The sequence below is a fragment of the Parasteatoda tepidariorum genome, chromosome 5 (assembly GCF_043381705.1).
Source record: "Parasteatoda tepidariorum isolate YZ-2023 chromosome 5, CAS_Ptep_4.0, whole genome shotgun sequence".
NCBI classification, from domain to species: domain Eukaryota; kingdom Metazoa; phylum Arthropoda; class Arachnida; order Araneae; family Theridiidae; genus Parasteatoda; species Parasteatoda tepidariorum.
Window position 1 is genome coordinate 91174405 of NC_092208.1, and position 24630 is coordinate 91199034.

At 31.4% G+C, this 24630-nt stretch overlaps 1 protein-coding gene across 2 annotated transcripts; it reads left to right on the plus strand.

Moving 5' to 3' along the window:
* Positions 1-4346: 4346 nt before the first annotated feature.
* On the plus strand, positions 4347-23814 carry LOC107442172 (N(4)-(Beta-N-acetylglucosaminyl)-L-asparaginase). 2 transcript variants are annotated; one of them, XM_043044729.2, is made up of 9 exons: positions 4347-4461; positions 4575-4645; positions 7407-7563; positions 7640-7752; positions 9302-9414; positions 13825-13991; positions 20007-20114; positions 21862-21995; positions 23693-23814. In XM_043044729.2, the coding sequence occupies exons 2-9, from the start codon at positions 4579-4581 to the stop codon at positions 23782-23784; spliced, it is 951 nt and encodes a 316-aa protein (XP_042900663.1). In that variant the 5' UTR covers positions 4347-4461; positions 4575-4578; the 3' UTR covers positions 23785-23814. The 2 variants fall into 2 exon arrangements, with proteins under 2 accessions (XP_042900663.1, XP_042900662.1); XM_043044728.2 differs by lacking the exon at positions 4347-4461 and having other exon boundaries at positions 4487-4645.
* The last annotated feature ends 816 nt before the right edge of the window (positions 23815-24630 follow it).

Genomic DNA, 24630 nt, shown 5'->3' on the forward strand with positions numbered 1-24630 from the left:
GAATCAAATATTAACTTGGCTCAGATCTAACTCACAAAATTTAACTTCAATAACAAATTATTGAAGAAAAAAAACTTTGTATGAGAAGAAAATATAATAAATCCTTTTAGATAACTATTTCAGGTGATTCAGATGATAAAGATTGCCATCAAAAGTAATATTCTTAATAATATCAAATTTAATATTCAATGAATTTACTGCAACATATGATATTTATTGCAACAATGAATTTATTGCAATATTTTCTTTCTTTCTTTGCTATTTCAAAACACACAAAATTGTATTTTATGCAGAAGATTCAGTTAAAACTGCTTTCTCCCATTATTGAACTACATATACAAATGTTGCCTTGACAATTTTTTTAAGAAAAATGCCAAAATTAGCTTTCAGGACTTGCCAAATTTTAAAACTATTGCTAAAAAAATTTTTTTTTACCTGAAAAAGGAATTTGATTGAATATAGTGTAATCCAATGTCTGAATCAGCTATATTGTAATAAACACAAACAGTATTATGTAATCTAATTCTTAAGTAATCCAACATTTCTATAGCATTAGCATAAAGTTCATTCATTCAACTTAACATCTTTGAAACTAGAGCTATTTAACCATTTAACTGTCCTGATCAAAATAATCTCGGGCAGAGCACTAGTGTTCCAAAATGTCACGCCGGAGTATTACTCAAGGAAATATTTCTGAGTGCACTGAATTGTTAAACCCAAGTATATATTGTGGGAAGTTTATTTTGGCTTCATCTCTTTCTCAAACCTGAATCTATTTTGGGAAAAGTTAATGTAGATGCAATTTAGAATGATGAATGATAGCACTTTACTGAAGGTTTAAAAGGATACATGCTCATGCCTAAAGTATGTGGTACTTTTTTGTTGCAAAGTGGTGTCCAGTTCTTTGATATGTTATATAGAATTATTTTTTTTAGAAAATAGTTAAATTAATTTTTTTTTAAATTTTTAGAAAAATAATGATCTATTAGAAGCGAACTTTACCACTGCCACCCTGAGTAGCAGCAGCTTTAAGCGAATATGCAGTGGATACAAAACCTTAAAATTTTTATGCATGTAATTCAAAATATCAATTTTTAACTACTAAGTATATTTCATTTTGTACTAAACATTTGATTTTTGCGAGAAGAAAAAATAAAATTTATGTACTAAAATCATCAGAATAAATTGATAGTTAATGACAGAAAATGAGCATGCGTATGTCAAGACCCAATAACTACAACAAACATGTTATAAAAATATTCAATTAACTGAGAAATTATTACTTATTTTGAATGAATGTTAACTGTCAAATGTTATATTTTGAAGTTTTAATTCTACATGTTGGTCAATTTGTATTGATTCTGCAATTTATAAAGTGGTAGTTCATTTTTCTGTCTGTCACTTCTTTAATGAATGTCAAAATTTCTTTAATGAATGTCAAAATTTTATTATTTGTATAACTTTTTTTTGTAATGGTCAAAATTGAACAGTGATTTACTGGCGAGAATACTGGCCAAAAGGAGCACATTAAAAAAACAACTACTATAATAATTTTGTTCACTTTTTTTAATCTATTTATAACATGAAAAAATGTAGTAAAAGTAAATTGATAACATGATCAGATATCACATTTCTTTGCTTAATAAACGCGTAAAAAACATGAGAAAAAATACTGTTTACATGGTTGATAGCAGTACATTAATAGTGATTTTAATACAAATGCAAACAACACAAAAGAATTTAAAATGAATTAAATAAGAATTTTATTATAATGCAATACATTATTCTAGGAATTTTTTTAGAAAAATACAACTTATCCCTTATCAACTTTATCCCTATGTGTACATTACTGAACCACTTGAATATTATTTGTCCGGCACCTCAAAAAGTAATGAAGAATTTTCATAAATAGAATGAATGATGTATGAAAACATGAGCTGACTGATTGTGAAATCTTGAACTTATTACCTGATAAGATCATTTGCCATATTTCAGTAGGTGAATTTATGGCTAGGTCAAGAGAGGGGAAATAAAACAAGGTGCGATCCTTGACTCAGGAATATATCAACCATAGTTTTAAACATAAGTTATTCCCAATAATGTGATGAGAGCCATGGTGGCTATGGGGATGGGGCGTTCGCTTTCTAATGAGGTGAATTGGGTTTGAATCCCAGTGATGGCAGCTTTTATTTTACTTCGAATTTTATGAATGTATATGATAAGACATAAAATAATTGCGACATTGTAAATAATTTTTAAAAGTGTTTCGATTTATATTTCGTTTAGGCAGCAGTATTATAGTGCATAGGAGAGTATATAATTTCCTAGATTAATTTGGTTGAAGTTTGAAATGAAATTTAAATCTGATAAAAAACACTTGAAGAATGAATAGGAAATTGAATTATTTGAACCATTATTATAAAACAAAAACTGCAATCAATCTTTCCTATACCAACACATTCATATAAACATACTATTGAAATTAAAAAAATAAATAGACAGATACAAGTAAAAAAAATACATACCAGCAATGATTCATAATGGCTTTATAAATTATTATGTAGCTCTTCTTTATTTAAATTATATCTATTAAAGAAATAAATAAATAAATTAGTTTCACATCAATTTATTTATAATTTTTATAACTATATGATAAATGACTGCGATAACTGAGGGGGAGGAGGCCTTCCACAATTCATAAATGCACAGTCCCTTCTAAGATTGTAATTTTTCACTTAATATTTGAGTTAACTAAATTTACAATTAAAAACAAACAATAATAATTTTTTTTTGTCTCAATTCAAAAAAAAAAAAAAGAAAAATTCTGTTTCAAGTCAGTTTTAACATGTTTCCATGGTGAAAACTTCTATGAAATTACTCCTTACTCATCTCTCGCAGAGGAAATATAATAATTGCTGACAGATGGGAAAATTCCTGGTTTCACTAATTACTCTAGTAAAACAAGACAATCGTCAAAAAAATAAAAAATTTCCATGACTAGTTTTACAGGATTTACTAGGTCATATTTGTTTGCAAGGTGGTGGAACTTTTTTTACCTAACTTATTTGAGAGCAGTGGGTTATGCAACCTTATCATAAATTATAAAAAAAATATTTAAAATAAATTATATCTATAATTTTTAACAAATCAAGTACCGAGAAATTATTCATTAAAGAAAATTATTCATTTTGATGACTTCATAATTTAAATATTATTTTCTGATGCAGAGCAAAAACTCAGTAAAAAAAATTTCGTATTCATGTGATTTAGAAATCCTACAATGCAATTCCTATTCACAGATTTAAAAAATCAAGTAATGTGATGTTGGATTTATATCTAACATTTATGCGTTTTTAAAACCCAATATCACAGCTCATATTCTAGCGAGTAGTTAAAAATCCAATGTCGAGGATTCGTATTTATGCAAGTTTAAAATTAATTGTTGCGTTTGTATTCACGCTAATTTAAAATCCAATATTGCGATCTGTAATTACGAGCTTGTAATATCAAACATCGATTTTCGTATTTATACGTGATTTAAAAACTATGTATTGCGATATGTATTAACTTTATCCAAAAATTATGCCTCCTGATTCATATAATTCAATATCGCAATTTGCATTTTTGCGATTTTAAATCCCATAATGCGGTTTATATTCATTTAACTCATTGGTTCAAGCAATTTTAAAATTCAATATCGCTATTTTTGAAAAAAGTAAGTTTATTCTTGAATTATAATTACTATAAAGTTTTGATATTCTTTAGTAGGTCTTTATAAATGCCAATTCAAAAAATTATGTAAACATGAAACATGTTTGGTACATAAATTAATATCTATTTTTCGGACATTAAAGTTTCAGGGTTTTTCATTTTGTCTCACAATTACCCTTGTTTTTAGTTGGTCCCCTTTTATGATTTTTTTTTTAAATTTCCAGCAGTCTACGGGAGTTGCAAAAAATTAGCGATCATCTTGGATATGATACCAATATGGAAATCGCCCCATAGTACTTACTAGAAAAATATGATACTGTGGAATTACAAAATCTTGAAGTTGTCAGCTTGTCATCAACAATCAGATCGGATTTGCTATTTTATGAAGCTTATAGAGACACGATCTTAACTGCTTATTTTTGTAATAAAATGAGTGCAAAATCTCGCCGAAATAATAATGTTTTAAGATTTGTACGTGCAAAAACTAATAATTTGCTCAAATCTTTGAAATAATTAACTGAAATAAAAAGAATTATAGAGTAAAACTTGGAGAGCTTATTTACAAGTAGTAGGAAAAATTTAGGGAAGAAATATGTGAAAGTGAGAAGGTTTTAATAAAGCGCTTAATGAGGTCTAAAGAAATCATACTTGCACAAAGATGCTATCGATTGAAAAGTAAACAAACAGAAATTTTACTTTTATCAGCTTTGATAATAGATTTGTAAGATATTATTCGAAAAAACAAAAAAAGTAAATCAAAGCTTTCGCTTAATACCTTCCCATTTAGTATTTGTGTGATAAATATAATTAATAATGGTCCTTTTAAGTCATATCTTCCTAACTTATTTTGTTTGCATTTCTAGTGTAATGACCGATAAGCTCTTTATTCCTATGGTGATTAATACTTGGGCTTTTACAAATGCTACTGAAAAAGGTAAGTTTTATTTTATTAAATTTAGACACTTAAAATTCATCTGAACGTAATAATATTGATCCTTTTTTTAACAAGCATACAAACTTGAAGATCTATTTTTAAAATAGAACATAACTTCTAAGGATTTTTTTAAAGGTTTGAAGGAATATTAAATGTTTAAATTCTAAAATACTGATGATTTCGTTATTTTGGTTTTAGTTGATTTAAAAGTTCTTGCGGATAAAAGTTTAACTTTTAAAAATCTGAGTTATTATCCACACAAAAGCATTAAAAACTGCTATTGTTATGCACCTCAAATAACAAGTTATAAGGGGAAACTAGTTTTATTAGAAAAGAGTTTTTATAACTTGCTATAAATATTTTATATAGTAAATTATAAAAACTGTATATATATATATGAATTAAACTGTAATATATATATGAATTTTAAAAAAATAACTTAATAAATCTTACGTTTTCCAAACTATCAAACTACTACATAAAACATTTGTAATTATTTTAAAAATGTGTTGGAAATTAGTTTATGAGTAAAATTGCTTGAAAAAGAAATTTGGAACCTCTGTGAAAGATTCGAGCATTTTAAATGCAAGGTAAAATGAAACTGTCCTCAGAATTGAAGCACTTGGCTTTAAATTATCATTATTAAATACTTAAATCTCCAATTTGTGGACTGAAAGTACAAAATCTTACTCTCTTAAGTGTTTATGCAGGGTGTTCCTTAAAATTACCCTTATAATGCATGCTCTTAGAATCCTTATCAAAAACAAAAATTAAGTACACCTATCGGGGTCTAAAATTAATATTTAAGCGAGGAAAAAACTATCGAGTTCCGATAAATACCAGGACAGGAAGTTGTAAGTAATTAACAAGTAGACATGTTTGATAGCGGGAGGAATATTATAGGGAATCCCTTCAATTTCCTACCTTCAAGTAAACCTGTTTTGACATTCATAAATCAGGGTTGGGTTTTTGACATCAAAAAGTGGTTTTTGACATGACAAGGGTATAATACTGGTTTAAACCGTCAAAAACCCGTCAAAAATGTCAAAAACTGAAGTTTGCCAAGAAAATATATAAACTTCAAAACTACCAACAGTTGCCATGCATTATATTGAAATTTAATTATACTATAGGTAATCAGCAGGTTTTAAAATATTTTTTAATTAAAATTAAGGTAAAATANACTATTACATAAAACATTTGTAATCATTTTAAAAATGTGTTGGAAATTAGTTTATAAGTAAAATTGTTTGAAAAAGAAATTTGAAACCCCTGTGAAAGATTCAAACATTTTAAATGCAAGGTAAAATGAAACTGTCCTCAGAATTGGAGCACTTGACTTTAAATTAACATTATAAAATGATTGAATCTCCAATTTGTGGTCTGAAAGTACAAAATCTTACTCTCTTAAGTGTTTATGCAGAGTGTTCCGTTAAAATTACCCTTATAATGCATGCTCTTAGAATCCTTATCAAAAATAAAAATAAAGTACACCTATCGGGGTCTAAAATTAATATTTAAATGAGGAAAAAACTATCGAGTTCCGATAGATACCAGGACAGAAAGGTGTAAATAATTAACAAGTAGACATGTTTGATACCGGGAGGAATATTATAGGGAATCTCTTCAAGTAAACCTGTTTTGATGTTTATAAATATCGCATTTCAGTGTGTGTTTCATCAGATTTCGAATTTTTTTTTTCCATCGCTTTAAATATTAATTTGCTACCCTCCTCGTGTATATACTTGTTTTGTTTTCATTTTTAATAAAGATTCTAAAAATACCTATTATTAATGAGCATCGCTATGTAACACCTTGTTTAAATCTGTGTGAAATAAAATTAATATTTTATCGTTTTTGGCATAACATTTTACATTTTTTTTCTTCCTTTTCAAACGAAAAGTTACATATTTCACTTTCTTAATTAAATCATCGATCTATAAAAATGATAAAACATATTTTTTTAAAATACATTTTATTTAAAAGCGAACAACGGGAAATTCACACTTTTGTGAAGTATGAGTTCTTATCATCTCAGACCACCTAAAATATTGTTAGTGTATTTGGCTCTAGTGTTGTTTGAACAAATGTGTTTTTCCTAAACGCATTCCAACGCGTAATATTCACAAATATAAATAAAATTAAATAAGTAAAAAAATGCTGATTGCAAATGTTTGGTGCTCAAACGATGCTTATGATTTTGTCTATTGTCTGCATGGATTTTTTTTTCTCGAACTTATCTTAACTAACTGTCGCTTGCAGAGTGAAAACGAAAATACGGGTACATACTTAAATAAATAAAATGGTTCTTTATATCCGTAAACTATCAACTAACTTTGTCTTTTTTTTCCGTACGCATTTAATACTTGACGCTTCAATATTTTTTTATTATTCGTGTACCGCTTGCAGTTTTTTTTTATTCTTTTTAAATGATGTATGCAGCATGAAATGCATTGTAAAAACTATTTACAAAGAAATTTTTTTTTTGTTTTTCTCGCTACTCCCATGGATGGTTGACCGTGTAAAGCTAAACACAGATGGCGCTAGGGGTTAAATTTGATCACAAATTACAATAATAAAACTTCCTAGAATATTAAACTTGTTCACACATCGCCTCGTAAGCATTACATAAGTGGAAGAATACACCGGAAGTTTTCTGTATTTCTTCCGGTTTTAATAAGCTTGGTATTGTTTACATTCAGTCAACCATCCACTTGTTCCTTCACTAAACAGCTCAATTAAAATGTTGTGTTGAATGTAGCGTGGAATGTTGTTAAAGATAACAGAGGATGTGCGTTGGATGCTGTTGAGAAAGGATGCTCACAATGTGAAATTGAACAGTGCGATCACACGGTAGGATATGGAGGAAGTCCTGATGAAAATGGAGAAACGACTTTAGATGCAATGATTATGGATGGGTGAGTTCTTCTTCTTCTTTATTGTCAAATTAATTCATCACGTTGTTTCAGAGATTTTAAATAACTTGTATTTTAGGTCAACCCATGATGTCGGTGCTGTTGCTGCTTTGCGGAGAATCAAAAATGCGATATCTGTGGCAAGGAAGGTTTTAGAAAACACAGAACATTCTTTACTGGTTGGAGATCAGGGTATTTATTACGACTGTTTTGTTTGGATGAGTGGATGTTTTTCTAAAACGGATCCATTCTAAGCTATAACATTCTCCGTATCGTTCTTTTTTAGTTTAGTTGATTCTGATTCTCTAGTATAGCGGTTTTTAATAGAAACCCTGGGGTTTCGTGGATGGATCAAAGTAGGTCTGAGAGTTGGGAATTTTTTTTTTTTTGCACCAGTAATGATATTTTAAACCTGTAATTATACTATTAATATACAAGTAATCAATAATTTATTCACTATATCTATTATTAATATAATACTATTTAAGTAAAATGTCAATAACAAAAATAGCAACAAAAAAATAATTTTTTTGAATAATAATGTATTGAATTAATCGTGAAAAGTATATGCATTTATTAAAAAATTCTATCGGCTTTTTCAACAAAATTTTCAATCTAAAATAAAAGGACCAATGAATTATGATAAAGAATTATGTTTCGCTGATAACCACGTTTTATTTTCTCGAAAACCATAATTCAGTTTATTTTATTCATTTCTTGCCCGTATACCAAGAACAAATTTAGATGTCATTTTAAATTTATGAATTAAGCTGTTTGGCATGAAGTATAATTTTAAGACTATTTTAAAACGGTGAAAATATTTTATTATTAACATTTTATAACCGTCGCTGAACAGTCGATTAAAATGTAGGGTTTACGACTACTAATGTTCAACTCCGTAGCTTTGTCATTTTGAACCCAATCCAGAAGACAAGAAAACTCCTAGATCAAGTATTGGGAGAAATTTGCTTTCGTGGAGGACTTTTTGATGGAAGTAACCCGCATTTGCGTTACATGGAGGGGAAGACCACTAGAACATCCCACGGTTAGCCTGGCTGGCTGCAAGGGGACTCTAACCCATGATCCGTCTACCATTGTGGTCGGTGCTAGTCGAATATGGAACTCACATAGACTAGTCATTGCCGAGATTCGAAGCCGGGTCACCTCATTGGAAGGCGAACGCTCTATCCCCTGAGCCACCGCGACTCCTTATTATTAACATTTTATTTTATTTTATAACCGTCGTTGAACAGCCGACCCAATTTCATGGGTTTACGACTACTTACGTTCAACTCCTTATTATTAACATTAAATATTTTTAAAATTAATTAGCACTTTCATTGGCTATTATATTTTCAACTGCTAATGAACTTAGTTTGAAAAGTCGGGATTCCGCCAAAAGAAGCTAGATCATTTAGGGTTGCATATAGCATAGCCGAAAAAAATGGGAACCGCTGATCTAGTAGACTTAAGACATAAATGTATATTGTTGAGGACCATCTCCAAAAGATTCTGTTGACAATGTCACCTGCTCTAAATTACTCCAACAAATTCTGCATTTAATAAGGAGGTCGATTTGGACAACAAAAGTTATCTAGTAGACATTATGAATGCATGAGTTTAAATTGTTAAAAGCCATTATCGAGAGATCCTATTTACAAAGGCACCCACTGTTAATAACTCCTAATCGTAACTTATGATTCATAGTTTATATATTAGGTTTTATTTAATTTCTTTCTAGCTACTCAATTTGCTTTGAAAATGGGTTTCAAGGAAGAAAATTTGAATTCTAACTTTTCTTTAGAATTGTGGAAAAAATGGAAAATGAATAATTGTCAACCTAATTTTTGGAAGGTAATTATGAAAAAAATGTAAAAAATTGATTACTGTTTTGTAAACGAAATAATTATGTTATCAACAGAAGAAGCAGGGATCTACAAATATGTAAAATTTCTAGGAGCTACGAGCAAGTTTTAGGAGCCAACATAAATTGGAAAGTAGCGTTACAACAATTTGCTTTTGTTACTAAATTTTATTAAAATAATTGGTGCCAGATATGTTTTTTTAGGTGACTTGGCTTCTGGATGCTTATGATTTGCAGACCCTGAAAGAAGTATTTATTATATTTGTAAATTAAAATTCACATAAGTAAACAGTACAATATGCAACTTATATTGAATTGACGCAAATCTTAGTGAAGTTTAAATGATTTGCTTAAAATAACGAACTCATTCTGTGTAATACTAGGTGTACCGTAATGACTGCCTTTAATGCATATTTTTAGTATCATTTATTTTATAACCAGAGTTGAACAGTAGTACTATTTTTGACTTAAAACTCCGGTGTCTTGTACTTTTAAATCCAACCCAGTATAAAAGGGAACTTCTTGGTCTTTCTTTGGGACCAACTAGCCATCGTGGAGAAATTTTTGATGGAACATGGAACTCACCCACATTACGACACAAGGAAACCATGAAAACTCAGTTCATGAATCACAGTTAGACCGACTGCAAGATGATTCTAACCTATGATCTGCTTAAGCTGAGCATGTTTTACGTATGCATTGTGGGTGGTGCGAGCCAGGAGCAATATTCGTATCGACTCGCCATCCCTGGGATTCGAACCTGGACCATCTCATTGGGAGGTGAGTGCTCTATTCTTTGAGCCACAGTGGCTCTTTTAGTATCTTTGTCAAAAAAGAAGAAAGAAAGTAACTATGCATATAGACGGTTGCTAGTTAATTTTAGCCCATTGCTTTTGTGGACTGGAAGTGTAATTTGTCTGTTGAATATGCAGAGCACATTGTAGGAACCACTTCAAGAAACTGATTTTAATTTACTTTATTCCTCTTTTGCTCTTATTGACCTCGATGATGATTTGCCTGATAACATCTGATAACCTTTGTGTTTTTTTCAATTTTAAATACTAATTTGTGACTACTATCGTACATAGCTGTTTTATTTTCTTTTTCACAAACATTCTTAAAATATACAGGGTGCCCAGGAAGGGCGTTCAAACAAACTTTACAAAGCTGGTAAAAGAGAAACCATGATGAGCAAGTTTTGCCCTGAAATTTTCGTCCGTAAATCAAAGCGAACGGTTCTAGCCAAATGTGACATTCCTTTTTCACCCGTCAATGTCCCACTACTTCAGTTTTTATTTCCTCGACTTTTGCCGAATTTTATATCCAGACTTTCTTTAGATCGCGAATTTCAGAATTTTATGTCGTAATCTATTAATACTTTTTTTTTCATTGAATTATTTTTATATGAACATAATTAACAAATTTTTAATGTTGAGTTAAGAATTTTTAAAACTGGAGCTTTGAAAAATCAGTAAACTTTGAAAATTTTATAGATACTTCCATGGAACAAATTTTAATGAGTAAAAGGACACAAAAAATATTCAAAATATATATTAATTTCGTAGTAATTAGTAATTAAGGAAATTTCGAACAGGAAGTACAATCCAAGAACAAATCCCTTTTTTGTCTTAAAGAGATCCTGAATTTCTACTTTCTGCTTAATTCGATATGGATGATTGACTAAATGCAAACAATAACAAGTATCCTAAAACCGGAATGAATTTTGAAAACTTCCGATGTATCCCTCCCCTCACGTTATGCTTACAAGTTAGAGTTCCCTTTCGTCAGGCTAACCCTGGGATGCTCTCGTGGTCTTCCTCTCCATGTAACGCAAATGCGGGTTAGTCGGTTAGTTAAATCAAAAAGTTCTCCAAAGCAAATTTCTCCCAATACTTGATCTAGGAGTTCCCTTGTCTTCTGTATTGGGTTCAAAGTGACAAGGCTGCGTAGTTGAACATTTGTAGTCGTAAACCTTAAATTGCCCCGACTGTTCCACAACGGTTATAAAATAAAATATAAAGCAAAATAAAAACCATCCATACTCTGGGGAAGCGTGAAGTGATTGCATACTTGTTTAGGATATGCTTAAGTGGCAACGGGTTTGCGAAATCTTCATCTTGTTTTCTTGACAAAAACGTATTTAATGATACAGCTGAAGGAAACAATAGTTATCCACGGCTTTCTAAACATGATGCGTATAAGCCTATTCCAGGATCGTTCACATTGCACGCGATTAACGCACATCCTATCACTATCGTGAAAGAAGAGAACCTAATTGGTGGGTTTTCAGACGGAAGAATGTATTTCACCAATTAGATTCTCAGCCCCCCCCCCTCGACGGCGATCGGATGTGCGTGAATCGAAAGCAGTGAGAATGATTAATTAATCTTCCTTCCACAACGTCTAAAACGACCANTCTCGTGGTCTTCATCTCCATGTAACGCTAAATGCGGGTTAGTTAAATCAAGAAGTTCTCCACCAAAGCAAATTTCTCCCAATACTTGATCCAGGAGTTCCCTTGTCTTCTGGATTGGGTTCAAAGTGACAAGGCTGCGTAGTTGAACATTTGTGGTCGTAAACCCTAAATTGCACCGATTTTTCAACAACGGTTATAAAATAAAATATAAAGTAAAGTAAAAACCATCCATACTTTGGGGAAGCGTAAAGTGATTGCATGCTTGTTTAGGATATGCTTAAGTGGCAACGGGTTTGCGAAATCTTCATCTTGTTTTCTTGACAAAAACGTATTTAATGATACAGCTGAAGGAAACAATAGTTATCCACGGCTTTCTAAACATGATACGTATAAGCCTATTCCAGGATCGTTCACATTGCACGCGATTAACGCACATCCTATCACTATCGTGAAAGAAGAGAACCTAATTGGTGGGTTTTCAGACGGAAGAATGTATTTCACCAATTAGATTCTCAGCCCCCCCCCCTCGACGGCGATCGGATGTGCGTGAATCGAAAGCAGTGAGAATGATTAATTAATCTTCCTTCCACAACGTCTAAAACGACCCTGCTTCACTTTATACATGGTGCTTGCGGAGATTTCCGCTGCCGATGATTACGTTTTCAAACAAAACTTCGAATACTAAACTTGTTTGTTATGATCTCATAGACGAGATTGAACCTTACGTGATAGCCCTATATATATTCAGAGTAGTCATTATCGAGCATCCTGTGTAAATACAGATCTATAATGCAGATCTGCTGGAATTCTTCTTTAACGGAGAAGGGAGGCTTGTGATTTGCTTTTTTATTTTTTTGCTCTAACAAGTGAGGTAAGAGGAGGTAAGACTTTAAAAATCACATTATTTCAATTTTTTAATGCAAAAGAATTGTAACAAAAAAGTTGGAACCATTTTAAATTTGAAATGGAGAATTTGAAATTTAGAGAAAGAAAAAAATTAAAAAAACTTTTTTTTCCTGTGAATTTCAGATGTCAAGAGTTTTGACAACAGATGGAAGAAAGACTTCCTAAAGAATATTCGACTCAATTTTTTTAAAAAATGAATTGAAATATAAATGTTTTTTTAAAAACAAAGTTACATCTTGCATTTGAATTTAATTCTAAAATTGGACTGCTACAGTTGAAGCAAAAATCAAGAGAAGTTTGCTTCTCTTACATTCATGGGTGTTTTACGGGTCATGATTTTATATTGATTTTATGTCAAAACACCATTGTGATGTTGTTTTAATGCTGGTTGGGCTCTTTACCCAAAATTTTAATCTACACGTTTTTTTGGCTCACTTTGATGCCTTTTAATCTATGTATATACTTGTGATTTTCTACGTTTGTCTGATTTTGTGTTTTGTTTTTCAGCTTATATGCCACAGGCCACCATTAGTATTTAAGGGTCCGTTGACCTCTATACAATAACCCAAGTAAGAAAATACCTTAAGGGCCTTTTTTTCTACCCAGTGGCTTAAAATGTAACAGCACAGGAGCAATAATTGTGTCTGAATAAGTTATGTGTCTATGTTGTTTGATTTTGTTATATTCGTTTCTTCCAAATGTTACTTTATGTTCGCCGGGCTGTTGCCCTTGACTTTTTGTAACTCTTTTGATTTTAAATAAATGCCACGGTGGGGCTTCGCCTGGTTCCTCGACCAGCACCCCCTCTCCTGGGCGTGTCTGCCGCGGCGACGTTTCAGAAACATACGTATGCCCTAAAATATATAGGGCGGGTCGTAAGAATTTTAAACTTTACATAAGCATGGGTGGTAGTTTGTGATTTGCTTTATTTCGCTGACAAGGAAAGGGAGTGAAATTACCAAACACATAGTTACGTACTATTACAAACGCCCCGTTAACAAATTATTGAAATAATCCACATTATAATCATTTCATTTGCATTGAATGAAACACTAATCTTTTTGTGTGTCATTTCTAGAATGTGAATCCTGATCCTCGGAAATATTGTGGACCTTATAAAGCTGCATCCAATGAGCATGATTTTGGAGAACATAATCACGATACCATTGGAATGATTGTTATTGACAGCAGGGGGAAAATCGCTGCTGGTACATCGAGTAACGGAGCCAAATTTAAAATTCCAGGGTAAGTTATCTTTCTTAAGCTCTGGTCTCGATTTTTCTTCTTCTTCAGCCTAGCACAGGTTAAAACCGTTCCCAAATAGCAGAATTCGTTAATTTAAATCAACTTAGTAGTATTTTTTTGAAGGAAAAAAATCATTAATTTAAATTAAATTATTTCTTAAATAAATCACCGATTAAAAAAAATACAAAGCATTATAATATGAAGTTATTATAATTTTTTCATCATTCTGGACTGGCGTATTTAATATAAATGTATAAAACAACAATCTCGACCAGCTTTACTTCCGGTTAGAAAGTATACAGTTGCTTACTACAGCTTATTCTGCGAAGTGATATTTTCGAACAGATAACTTAATTTTTAATTTAAAAAAAAAAAAAAAAATTATATAATTTTTGAACTCAAATCTGCTGTATATCATAAGATATTAATGATATGAAGTAATTTCTGTGAGTTTAGAGTGAGAATTTGTTTTAGTTATTTAGAAATGTCTCATTAAAAAAGGTGACATGGTTGCTAGATTTATAAATAGTTCCAATCTGTGCATCATGATACGGTAGTGTTAGCCTACTGTTCTAGTCGCGAGATTAAGTTGAATTTACAAATTATCAAGAAGTATTTTATAACGATTTTTTTTCAAATGATGATTCCTACGTCTTGAAATGACGATTCTTAGAACGATTCTTTTTTTAAACGTCCCGCAGTGGACAGATCGTAAGGACACGGTTCCCAGTAGAACACAGAAGTCAAGCATCACTGGCTGCTGTTGGTGTGCGGGTGGGTGACCACTTTGATCAGCCTGTATAGGGACCGAGGGTGGGCGGTATCGGTCCTCGTTAAACTGTTCTACTGTAAAGTGCTAGACTTTGAACGCAGGTCGTCGGGCTACCAAACCAGGGGAGGCATTCTCTCTGCAGAGGATCAAATTTGTGATGGCATGTCTTCGGATCATCCTCAGGGATGCTTCCCAGACCGTCACCAACAGCCCATTATGCAGCTCTTGTGCGTTGTAAATAAAGTACCAACCTATCTTCTTTTAAACACAAATACTGGAATACAAGAAATACTACACAAGAGAGTCTCAAAACACCACGTTGTGAGCCAAATGGCTTCAACAAAACACACCAAAAACAGTAAATAGGCAGTCAACATAATTCATAGTTTTAAAATCTTTTATAAACATATTGTTATGTATAAAATGCTTCAATTATCAAAATTACATGAATACGTGGAGCATGAAAAATTACCGTGATTTTGAATTGACGTATTAAATATATTATATTATTTTCAAATTTACACTAAGAATAAAGTGAATATTTAATGCACTTTTATTGTATTTATGCATCTGAAAAAAGTAGTTTATGAATCTGAATTTTTTTGAGAAAAAAAATATGAAGGTGATCAAAATCCGACTAATTTCTAGTTTTGAAACATATTTATAGAAATCACGTTTTATTTTTATATTGCAAATATATTTCTGAATCTTAAAGTACTTAAGTTATATTAACAGAGAATTATCATAATGTAGGATATAAAGATGTCTTAACATAAATTTATATTTGCAATAAATTATTCTATATAGAAAGACATTCTATATAGAAAAGAGTTAGTTAATGATAGAGAATTATTCTATATAGAAATATTTCTCAGCCTGAAGTTAAAGTAAGGCATGAGACAGCTCAATTTACTTTGCTATTTCATAATTTGAAAAATAAATCTATAAATAACTGTGACACTAGATTTGTTTATTTTGGGTCTGTTTCACAGCATAATAATGAAACATTCCATTTTTGTTAAGTTTAAATGTTGCATTTGCATATATTACTATAAAAGAAATTTTAATGCAGTCATATAGTTTCAATGCATTTATTTTCATAATTATTCCCAATATAATTATATGTATGAAATTTAGTTAACTAATATGGTTTCTTTAAAATTCGATTTCTCAGGAACTACTCGTCCGATTTCGCTCAAAATTACATTCTTTAAAAATATGTAAAAAATTTTATACCTTACAATTTAAACTTTTTCATCTATTATTAAGAAATAATAAATGTTTACTAAAAGTTATATTTTGCATGGAATTATCTTTGGTTCAACGAATTTTATAGTTGTGTGCAATGTTTCAATTCGCTTTAGAAGTTCTCGAGATGTGGTGAAATATATTAAAAATAAAATAAACATTAAGGGGTCCAAACTTTGAACCGCTCTCCTGACCATGCTATGGGGACTGTATTTCCCAAACTGTAGTTATCCTCCGTATTTTGAGGGACAGAAATCCGAATCCGCCGAAAAAATAGTATGTTTATTCGGAGAAAGTTCGTTTTCGTGTCTGATTTCGTAACTTAAAATATCGTCTGGTCTGCACTAACTAGTAAGCATATTTGATATCACCTCCTCAAACCAATAAGATTGAGTCCTAGAACGGGAATATTCAATCATTAGATCAAAAGTTATTCAGGATGTTCCCTTTTTTTTCCCTTGCGCACTGTACATCAGACAGATCTTACAGGGCGTTACAAAATATCTGAAATAAAAGAAAAATTACTATAATAGTAAAACACCACAGTAATATTTAATAATAAAGATTAAATTCCATTTGTTTGAAATTAGTAAAATTTTCATATATATTTCAATTACTTAAACTAATTCTGAAAGACATTTTGATTTTAATTCTATACAACTAATGAAATGTAGGAGGTATGATTGGTTTTATAATTTGTTTGATTGGACGAAAATTGTTTTGTTTTAGAAAACATATATTGTATTTATGAAATATTTTTTGCTTTATTGATACTGCATTAAAAATTGTTTAGGTAAACTTACATATGTGCTCCTTTTCTAGAAAAGTAAATTAAGTACCAATAGTTAAATGAATTTGTTAACTTTGAATAATAATGAGCATAATATTATGCAAATCATGATAAACCAAAAGCAAAAAAGGGATAAATGTAGAAACAGATAAGAAAATAAAAAACTGAGGGTTTGAAATTCTAAAATTTGTATTTTTAAAAACTACTTTTTATAAATTGTATTATATACCACCTTTTTTAAACTTTTAAATAATTTCTGTAAAGTGGGGTAATTTTGTGGAAGGTGAATATTTGCCACGCATATTGTCTGAATTTGTACTTCAAATAACTAACTTGTTATTATTTCATGATAAAAGCTTTTTAATGATTTGGCACTTCAAGAAGAAGACCTCCCATACCCACACAGGTGACCTATAACGTCAGCTAATCTTCATCAGCAAAATGGCGTATTAAAGTTGAGCTAAGTTTCTTTACATAAGTTAGAATTTTAATGAATGATAATTTAATAAAATACAGAGCCGTATCGCACATCGAATGAGTTGAAATAGAATTCTTACACCTCTTACTTAACTTAAATTTATTATTTGATTATGTATTTAATTGTAACCGTGATGTAGTTTTGTTTTGTGTTCCTGGCAACTTCGATGCATAATTAGTTTGTTTATGTTCCACGTGGCTTCGTGCCTGTCTTTATGTTAAGTCTCTATGTAAATATATAGTGAAAGAATTGAAATCTTTGAGAAGGAATTAAGAATGTGTCGCTTAAGAGAATTGAAACTGGACGGGCTTGACTTACTCGAAATAGAATGGAAAGAACAACTGCTAACACAAACAAATGCCAAGTTTCAACAACCCATCACGATCGACACATCCACACTACGTCACTTGCAGGTATCTCATTGAAAACCGCCGTCATTGAAACTTAATATAGGATGGATGCTAATGTCCTCCTGGGATTGCTATGCAATATCACTTATTTTATTTATGATTTAAAAAAATAGGATTGATATTTTGGTTATAATCAGAAGTGACTTTATTTCAATGAAACTTTTTTCCTTTTTTTACCAATTTGTTTTTTTTTTTTTTGACTATCCAGATGGAGTAGGAAGTGAATTACTCATTGTAAGTTGTATTTAGACTTTTATAATATACTAGGGGGCTGAACCCCCTTTTCGCTGCCGCTCACCAACCCCGATGATTGCTTAACCATAATTGTTATTTTTTGGCAGAAAACAGTTTTTCTTCCAAAGTTAGCATTATTCTCTCAACATATATGTACTAAAAAGAATTCGGTACTTTTCCAATATACCGGCGTAGGCGATAAAGGCTGCAATAATGATGCAACCAACGCCAAACGGAATATCGCCTCTGATAAAGTTTTGCCTCCACATTTTCAGAGCAAGTCGCGGCCATTTTGTTTTCTTTTATTGGTCACGTCTTTTTCTTAATACGAAAAATTAACGCAAGAAGCAAAGAAAATTTGGGATTTGCTCAAAACAGAGGAAGAAGCGGTTAGATTCTTTCAAGAGAAAGGCGTTTTGGCTGAAATCGCAACTTGTGATAAGACTCATGAAATGAAATTGTATATCGGAGATGAAATTCAATGGCACTGCAACCTTTCATCTTGTTGCTGTAAAAGAAGTATCCGTAAGGGCACATGTTTTCAGTCATCGAAAATGAGCTTTTTGAAGTGTGAGCGGTTTATTTATTGTTGGAGCGAAGAATTAACTTCAGTTAAATGGTGTGAAAAGCAGTTGGAAATTAGTCACGGAACAGTTGTAGACTGGAATAACTTCATGCTTGATTTTTGTGTCAATTCTTTTCTTAAACGTGAACAACGGAAAATAGGAGGACCAGGGCATGATCATCGAAGTGGACGAAAGCTTGCTTACGAAACGAAAAAACAATGCGGGACGGATTCTGCAATAACATGGGATCTTCGGTGGAGTTTGTCGGGAAACGAACAAATGTTTCCTTGTGAAGGTGCCAAACCGATCCTCGAACACTTTCAAGGCAATTAAGGAAAATATCGAAAAAGAAACTATAATATATTCCGATTCATGGAAATCATACTGCACTAGTAAGCTGGAAGCTGAAAGTTTCGAACATTTCAAAGTGAACCATAAATAAAACTTTGTCGACCCGGAAACTGGAGCGCACACTCAGAAAATAGAGACTGTTGGGCAGGGCGAAATAAGAAACACTGAGGTACGGCGCGCCATCTTCTCGAAAGTTATCCTGCGGAATTTATGTGGAGGAAGCCCCATTTGAAAAATTTTTAAGCGATATTAAAATGTTTATGCCTCCGAAGTGAAAAATTAACTATTTATTAACTGTATGCTGTGTGTTGTGGCCAATAAAGTCTGCTTTGTGTTATTTGTTCCGACGACTGTGTGCTATCACCAAAAAGTCTGCTTGGCGAGATTTGCGCTGGCATAATGGAAAAGTACCAGGAATTCTGTTTGCTGACGTCTCCATTTCCCACATCCAAACATTCTTATCTGTTGGTATTATAAATATTTGGATCAATTGGTGAACAGAAGTAATCATTTTTTAAAATAACATTTATATTGTTATAACATTATGTATCGTTCAAACAAATATGTTGAGTTCACAATCGTAACTTAATATTTTCGCTCACCTAACGGGTGTATATATAATATTATTTTTGGTTGCATCTCATTGTGCATGAAGCTGATCTTTAATTTCTAAATCATTTAACGGATCTTTTTAACTGTCATTTATTACAATATATGAATTTTATTTGCTCAAAAATAATTGTTGTGAAATGGTTAACAAGATAAGACCACCTTTCTAAATTACTTTATCTTAAAATGTAGAGCAGAATTGCATAATAATAATCAATAAAAAAACAAAACAATTCTCTTAGTTTTAAACTCTTGAATTAAAAGATCATAATAGTTGTATAGGATAATAACTGTAAATTAGGGATACAAAAATATTTATAGAAAAACAATACCTTTATGATTTTTATTAATTTTATGCTGATGACAACCAAAACAATATAGAAATGAATGAGTTTCTTGTCTCGCATTGCCTTTGAGATAGGAACGGAATGCATCTGTTTTCCACAAAGTGGCGTTGTAGTGTGCACTTCTTGTTGTTCATAGCCACTTTACTATACTTAAGCCACCACTTTTTGTAGGCATTGCTAAAGTTGTTGTTATCAGTGACTGTTTTTCAGGAGAGTGGGAGATTCTCCTATCGCTGGATCAGGTGCCTATGTAGATGAGGATGTAGGGGGAGCTGCAGCCACTGGTGATGGTGATGTGATGATGCGCTTCCTTCCCAGGTACCTCACTTTCCTCTATCATGACACAAACGTTTAGATTTATTTCAATTTCTCTCTCACTTTTCAGCGCAATTATCAACAAATTATAGAATATTTGAAATAAAGCTTGACTCGGAAAACCGAAGCGCGGAACGCTAAATAAAATAAAATTTTATTGAGAACAAATTTCAGGAAATAATAGATTCTTGTCATTCACAAATTACAACCGTTTGCACATTTAAAAAGATTAACCAACATTTGTGGAGAAACGCTTTTGATCTCTTGCTTAATTTTAAACTTTAGTTCGGGGATGGATAAGAACTTAAAAATTAATGCTGGTTTTTTAATTGCCTTTCCGAGGGTAGTGGATTGTCCGTTTTTTTTGTAGCTTTAGAAAAGCTCAAAATGTACTGCATTGCTTCTCGTCACTGATTTTTTTAAAATGTAAACTACCATTGTCCGGTATTCCCTGCATTTGTATTTCTTAAGTTTAAGCGGTATAAATTATCCCATCTGCTGCATAAGAAAAATTTAAATAGTAATAGAATTACGAAGTGTATTAAACTCGAAACGTTGATATGCTTTTAGATGCAATTTAAGAAAAAGTTAACATTTTATTTTCGTTGTTCGAATTCTGAAGTAGAAAATAAATTTTACCCGCTGTATTCGTCAAAAAATTTATACGGATATAGATCCCTTTCTTTTTTCTACTTACACAATAGTCCCTTCTCCATAGGGATTCGGCATGGAACTGAAGGGTTAACGCCGTACGCCTTTTGTTTTGTAACCTTGCTGCTAACACTGCATTTTTAAAATATCCGGAGGTGATAAGTCCAGACTTCGGGAAGGTCGTTGAAAGTCAGGCGGCTCCCCAAAAAATTATCTAAGGTGGGATGGATGCAGTAGCTCCACCCTATTCAAACTAACTAATAATCTTTTTAAGCGCATAAATATTACGCGCCCATGCACAGTGGTGAAGGCACTGAATTGTCACAGCGAAGAACTAGGGTTCGATCCCCAGTGGCGGCTTGAAGCCCACCCAGCTTTAGATAGATGGGTACTAACTTGTCTGGGAAGTAAAGGTGATCTGTAAGCCAATGCCTAACCACATTGTCACATTCATGATGTATGTTGCGAAATCGCGGAGCCTCAACCTCCATGATCTCCTGGCCAGCAATGGACTGTTACGGATGGTTTTTCTTTTTTATGGGTCATGCGACTCCAAGTTAATTTTTGATGGTTTTCCATTAATGGAGCAACGTAATCTTGATGGTAGCCATGAATAATTCCATCATGAACCATTATACTTTTTGATGGTAACCGACATAAGTAACCATCACCTCAATGTAGGAATTTGGACTGATTTATGATGGTCAAACATAAAAATTGTTTTGATGGTATATTTATGAGAACCAACGAGAATTCCCACTAAACCATCGCAGAGTTCGCAGATCATCATGGATTGTTGGTCCATGAGAGTCAAACTTCTCTTGATGGTTTGCCATCATAGTATTAAAGTAGCATCATGGAATGATTTGTCGACATATCAAAAACCCTGAATGGAAAATGTTGAATGATGGTGTGACCATCAAATGATGTTGGACCCTAATGAATAGCACTGAAACCAACACAATGGGACTTTGACTTGGTATTGTTCTCCTTTCAAGAGTGGCGACAGATTTCTGCTCGCTTTTTCCTAGTTTTTCGTGGAACCTTCTGGCGTGCGAGGCCGAAAGGTTTTAATGCAATAATCTCTCTCTCTCTTTAGTTTCCATAGCGTGGAGAATATGCGAAGAGGAATGAATCCGATGGATGCAACGAGAGAATCCATCAAGCGAATCATAGTGAAATACCCTACATTTTCCGGAGCAGTAGTTGCTGCTACAATGCAAGGAGATTTTGGTATGCTTCATTCCCATCTCATTCATTTTATGTGCTCACTCCATGTTTTTAGAATCCTTGTCCGGAAGTGAAAAGATTAGAAATCGGATATTTTGTAGATTAACTGAGGTAATCTGTTGAAGTGCCCAAAAAATTGTTCAATTTCTCAAAATACGTAGGCAAACTTCCTTGAAAATCTGCACATTACATAACTATTGGGCATTCGTTAAAGGGAAAATAAGATATTTCGTAGAGCAACATTTCTGCATACTTATATTAACGTAGTCTTATTTATCTATTTTTCACTCATTAAAAAAATTATATTTCAACTATCAGATAATCAACATATTAGTTGATAGAAAAGTTGATTTAAAAATTATAATGAAAAGAATGAAACGGCTTTAAATACTACTACAATTAAGGAAATTAACGTATTGTAATTTCTTTATTTTTCAATATTTAGAGAATCAAGTCAATTAATACAGTCAAACAATTGACACATTATTTGATAGAATGCGAAAAACAAACTTTTTAACTTGAACGATAAAACCCTTAATTTCTCACTTTAGAAGATAAGTTTAATGTGCATAACAGCAGCTTTAGAGGTCAGATATTATTTATTAAGAGATGTAAATTAATATAGGCGAAGAAGAAATGAAACTACTATCGAAATCTAACTAAAAAAAGGAGACGGGATTCGAAACAGCAGACTCACTTTGATTGCCTGATGAAACTTAATTATTTTTCTTCTCTACATTTCACACGACAACCAAACAGGTTTTGGTGTTTTTAGTTCCACCTCCCTCAGTAGCAATTTTTATCGATTTCGATAGTGTTTTTGTGTTCTCCTCGTTTGAATATTAATATTTGACCTTCAACGACTTCATTTAACGCAAGGTTTTTGAAAAATATATATTCAGGGTGGTCATTGTGGAATACTCTCTATTATATTTATTTTTTATGAAATTTTATTTTCCAAAGCTCTAAAGATTTTGCAGGCATCCTTATTTTTTAAAATAAATAAATAAATATGTCTTTCTTTCACAAGTGGTCAATTCAAAAAAAAAAAAATATTGCTTTTAAAATGGTAAATACTTTGTCCTTTTTTGTGTCAACATTCCTGCATGTCATAATCGTTAAAAAGTGATTAAGTCGCAAATTTATTATTTTACTAATTTATTTAGGGCTCATATACTATCGGTATAATTTACTTATTTATTGCTCATATTTATTTATTCAGCGCTCATATACCCCTCAGAGAAAATCTGGAGAACTTAGGCGTTTCAAATCACCTTAAAAATTTGCGAATACTCACAGAAAATGAAAATGTTTGCTAAAAACTAAAAACTTTTGCTTTTGATAAAAGAAGTGAAGTTTATTTGAAGTTTAGATATTTTTTTAAAAAAAAATGTTCTTTTCTTCAAAGTGCCATAATTTTTATTTCAATCTCCCACCCAAGAATTTTACCTAATAATCAGGGAAATGAATAATCACGGAAGTATGATTTCTGTTATTTTTCACCAATTAAGAGATTTTGCTACCCGTCTAGATTTTATGTCAATATCTTTTTCAATGTATAAACATTATTATTAAATTTTTATTTCTGCAAAATTTAGAACTTGTTTCTCTCAGTCATACGGGCAGTATAAATATGGCGAAAAATTGTTTACTAATGACTAAAAATTTTTGTTTTTATTGCTAAACAATTTTTATTTTAGGAGCTGCTTGTCATGGTATGAAAGAATTCCCCTTTTCTCTCGCTAATAATAAGGAAGGAAAAGTTGTTGTAAAAACTGTATCTTGTATTTAAGTATTTTCTAATAAAGGTGGTATATTTTAATTTTATTTGCATTTTATCTGAAAGCATGCAGATTTAAAATAATAACTATATTATTTAATGTTTTTGTGGTTAATATGGCATTATGATAAAAATATATTACTTCATACATATATATATCAACCGACACTTCATATATAGTTCAAAATGAAGATAAAACAAAGAAAAATTATAAACATATGAAAAAAAAGGGGGGGGGGAATAATAAGTAAAAAAATAACAAACAACAGTATAAAAAAAAGGATGAAATTTTATTTAAAAAAAACCGGGAAAAAAGAGATATAATCTTTTCATCAGCCCACACGATTATATCCGCAAAACAGAGTGCTTTCTGATATTGTATCAATAAAGCCAAAGCAAAATATATTAATACAATAGTGTGAGGAGCACTCAAAATTTTTTTTTACAAAAATTACAACAAGTAAAATAGAACAAAAAAAGTAGAAATAACATGTAGAAACAGAAAATAAAATAAAATAAAAAGAAAAAACAGCATAAAAAAATGGACTATAAAGCGAGTAGCGAAATCAGGAAATCATACTTACATGGACGGGAAATTTTTCAAGAATGATTTAAAAATGTTTTCACAGAAAGATTGCCAGATTGCAAAATATGAAAACAAAAGCGCAAAATGAGTGTAACTAGAGGGTTTTAAAGTGCCGTTCCTACTGCACTGCTGCACTTTCTTCGTGTTTTCTTGTATTTATTTATTTGCATATATATATATATAGTTNATATATATATATATATATATTGTTTTAAAAAAGTCTTTTTTTTTCCAAATTTTTATCGAAATGTTTTTTTTAATTGCCAGCCAAC

Bases quoted from the DNA above. Each gene is read 5' to 3' on its own strand.
- LOC107442172 (XM_043044728.2), top strand. From the start codon at position 4,525: ATGGTCCTTTTAAGTCATATCTTCCTAACTTATTTTGTTTGCATTTCT. The intron at 9,415-13,824 runs GTAATTATGAAA...TGTCATTTCTAG, and splicing joins GTCAACCTAATTTTTGGAAG to AATGTGAATCCTGATCCTCG. The intron at 21,996-23,692 runs GTATGCTTCATT...TTTTTATTTTAG, and splicing joins TACAATGCAAGGAGATTTTG to GAGCTGCTTGTCATGGTATG.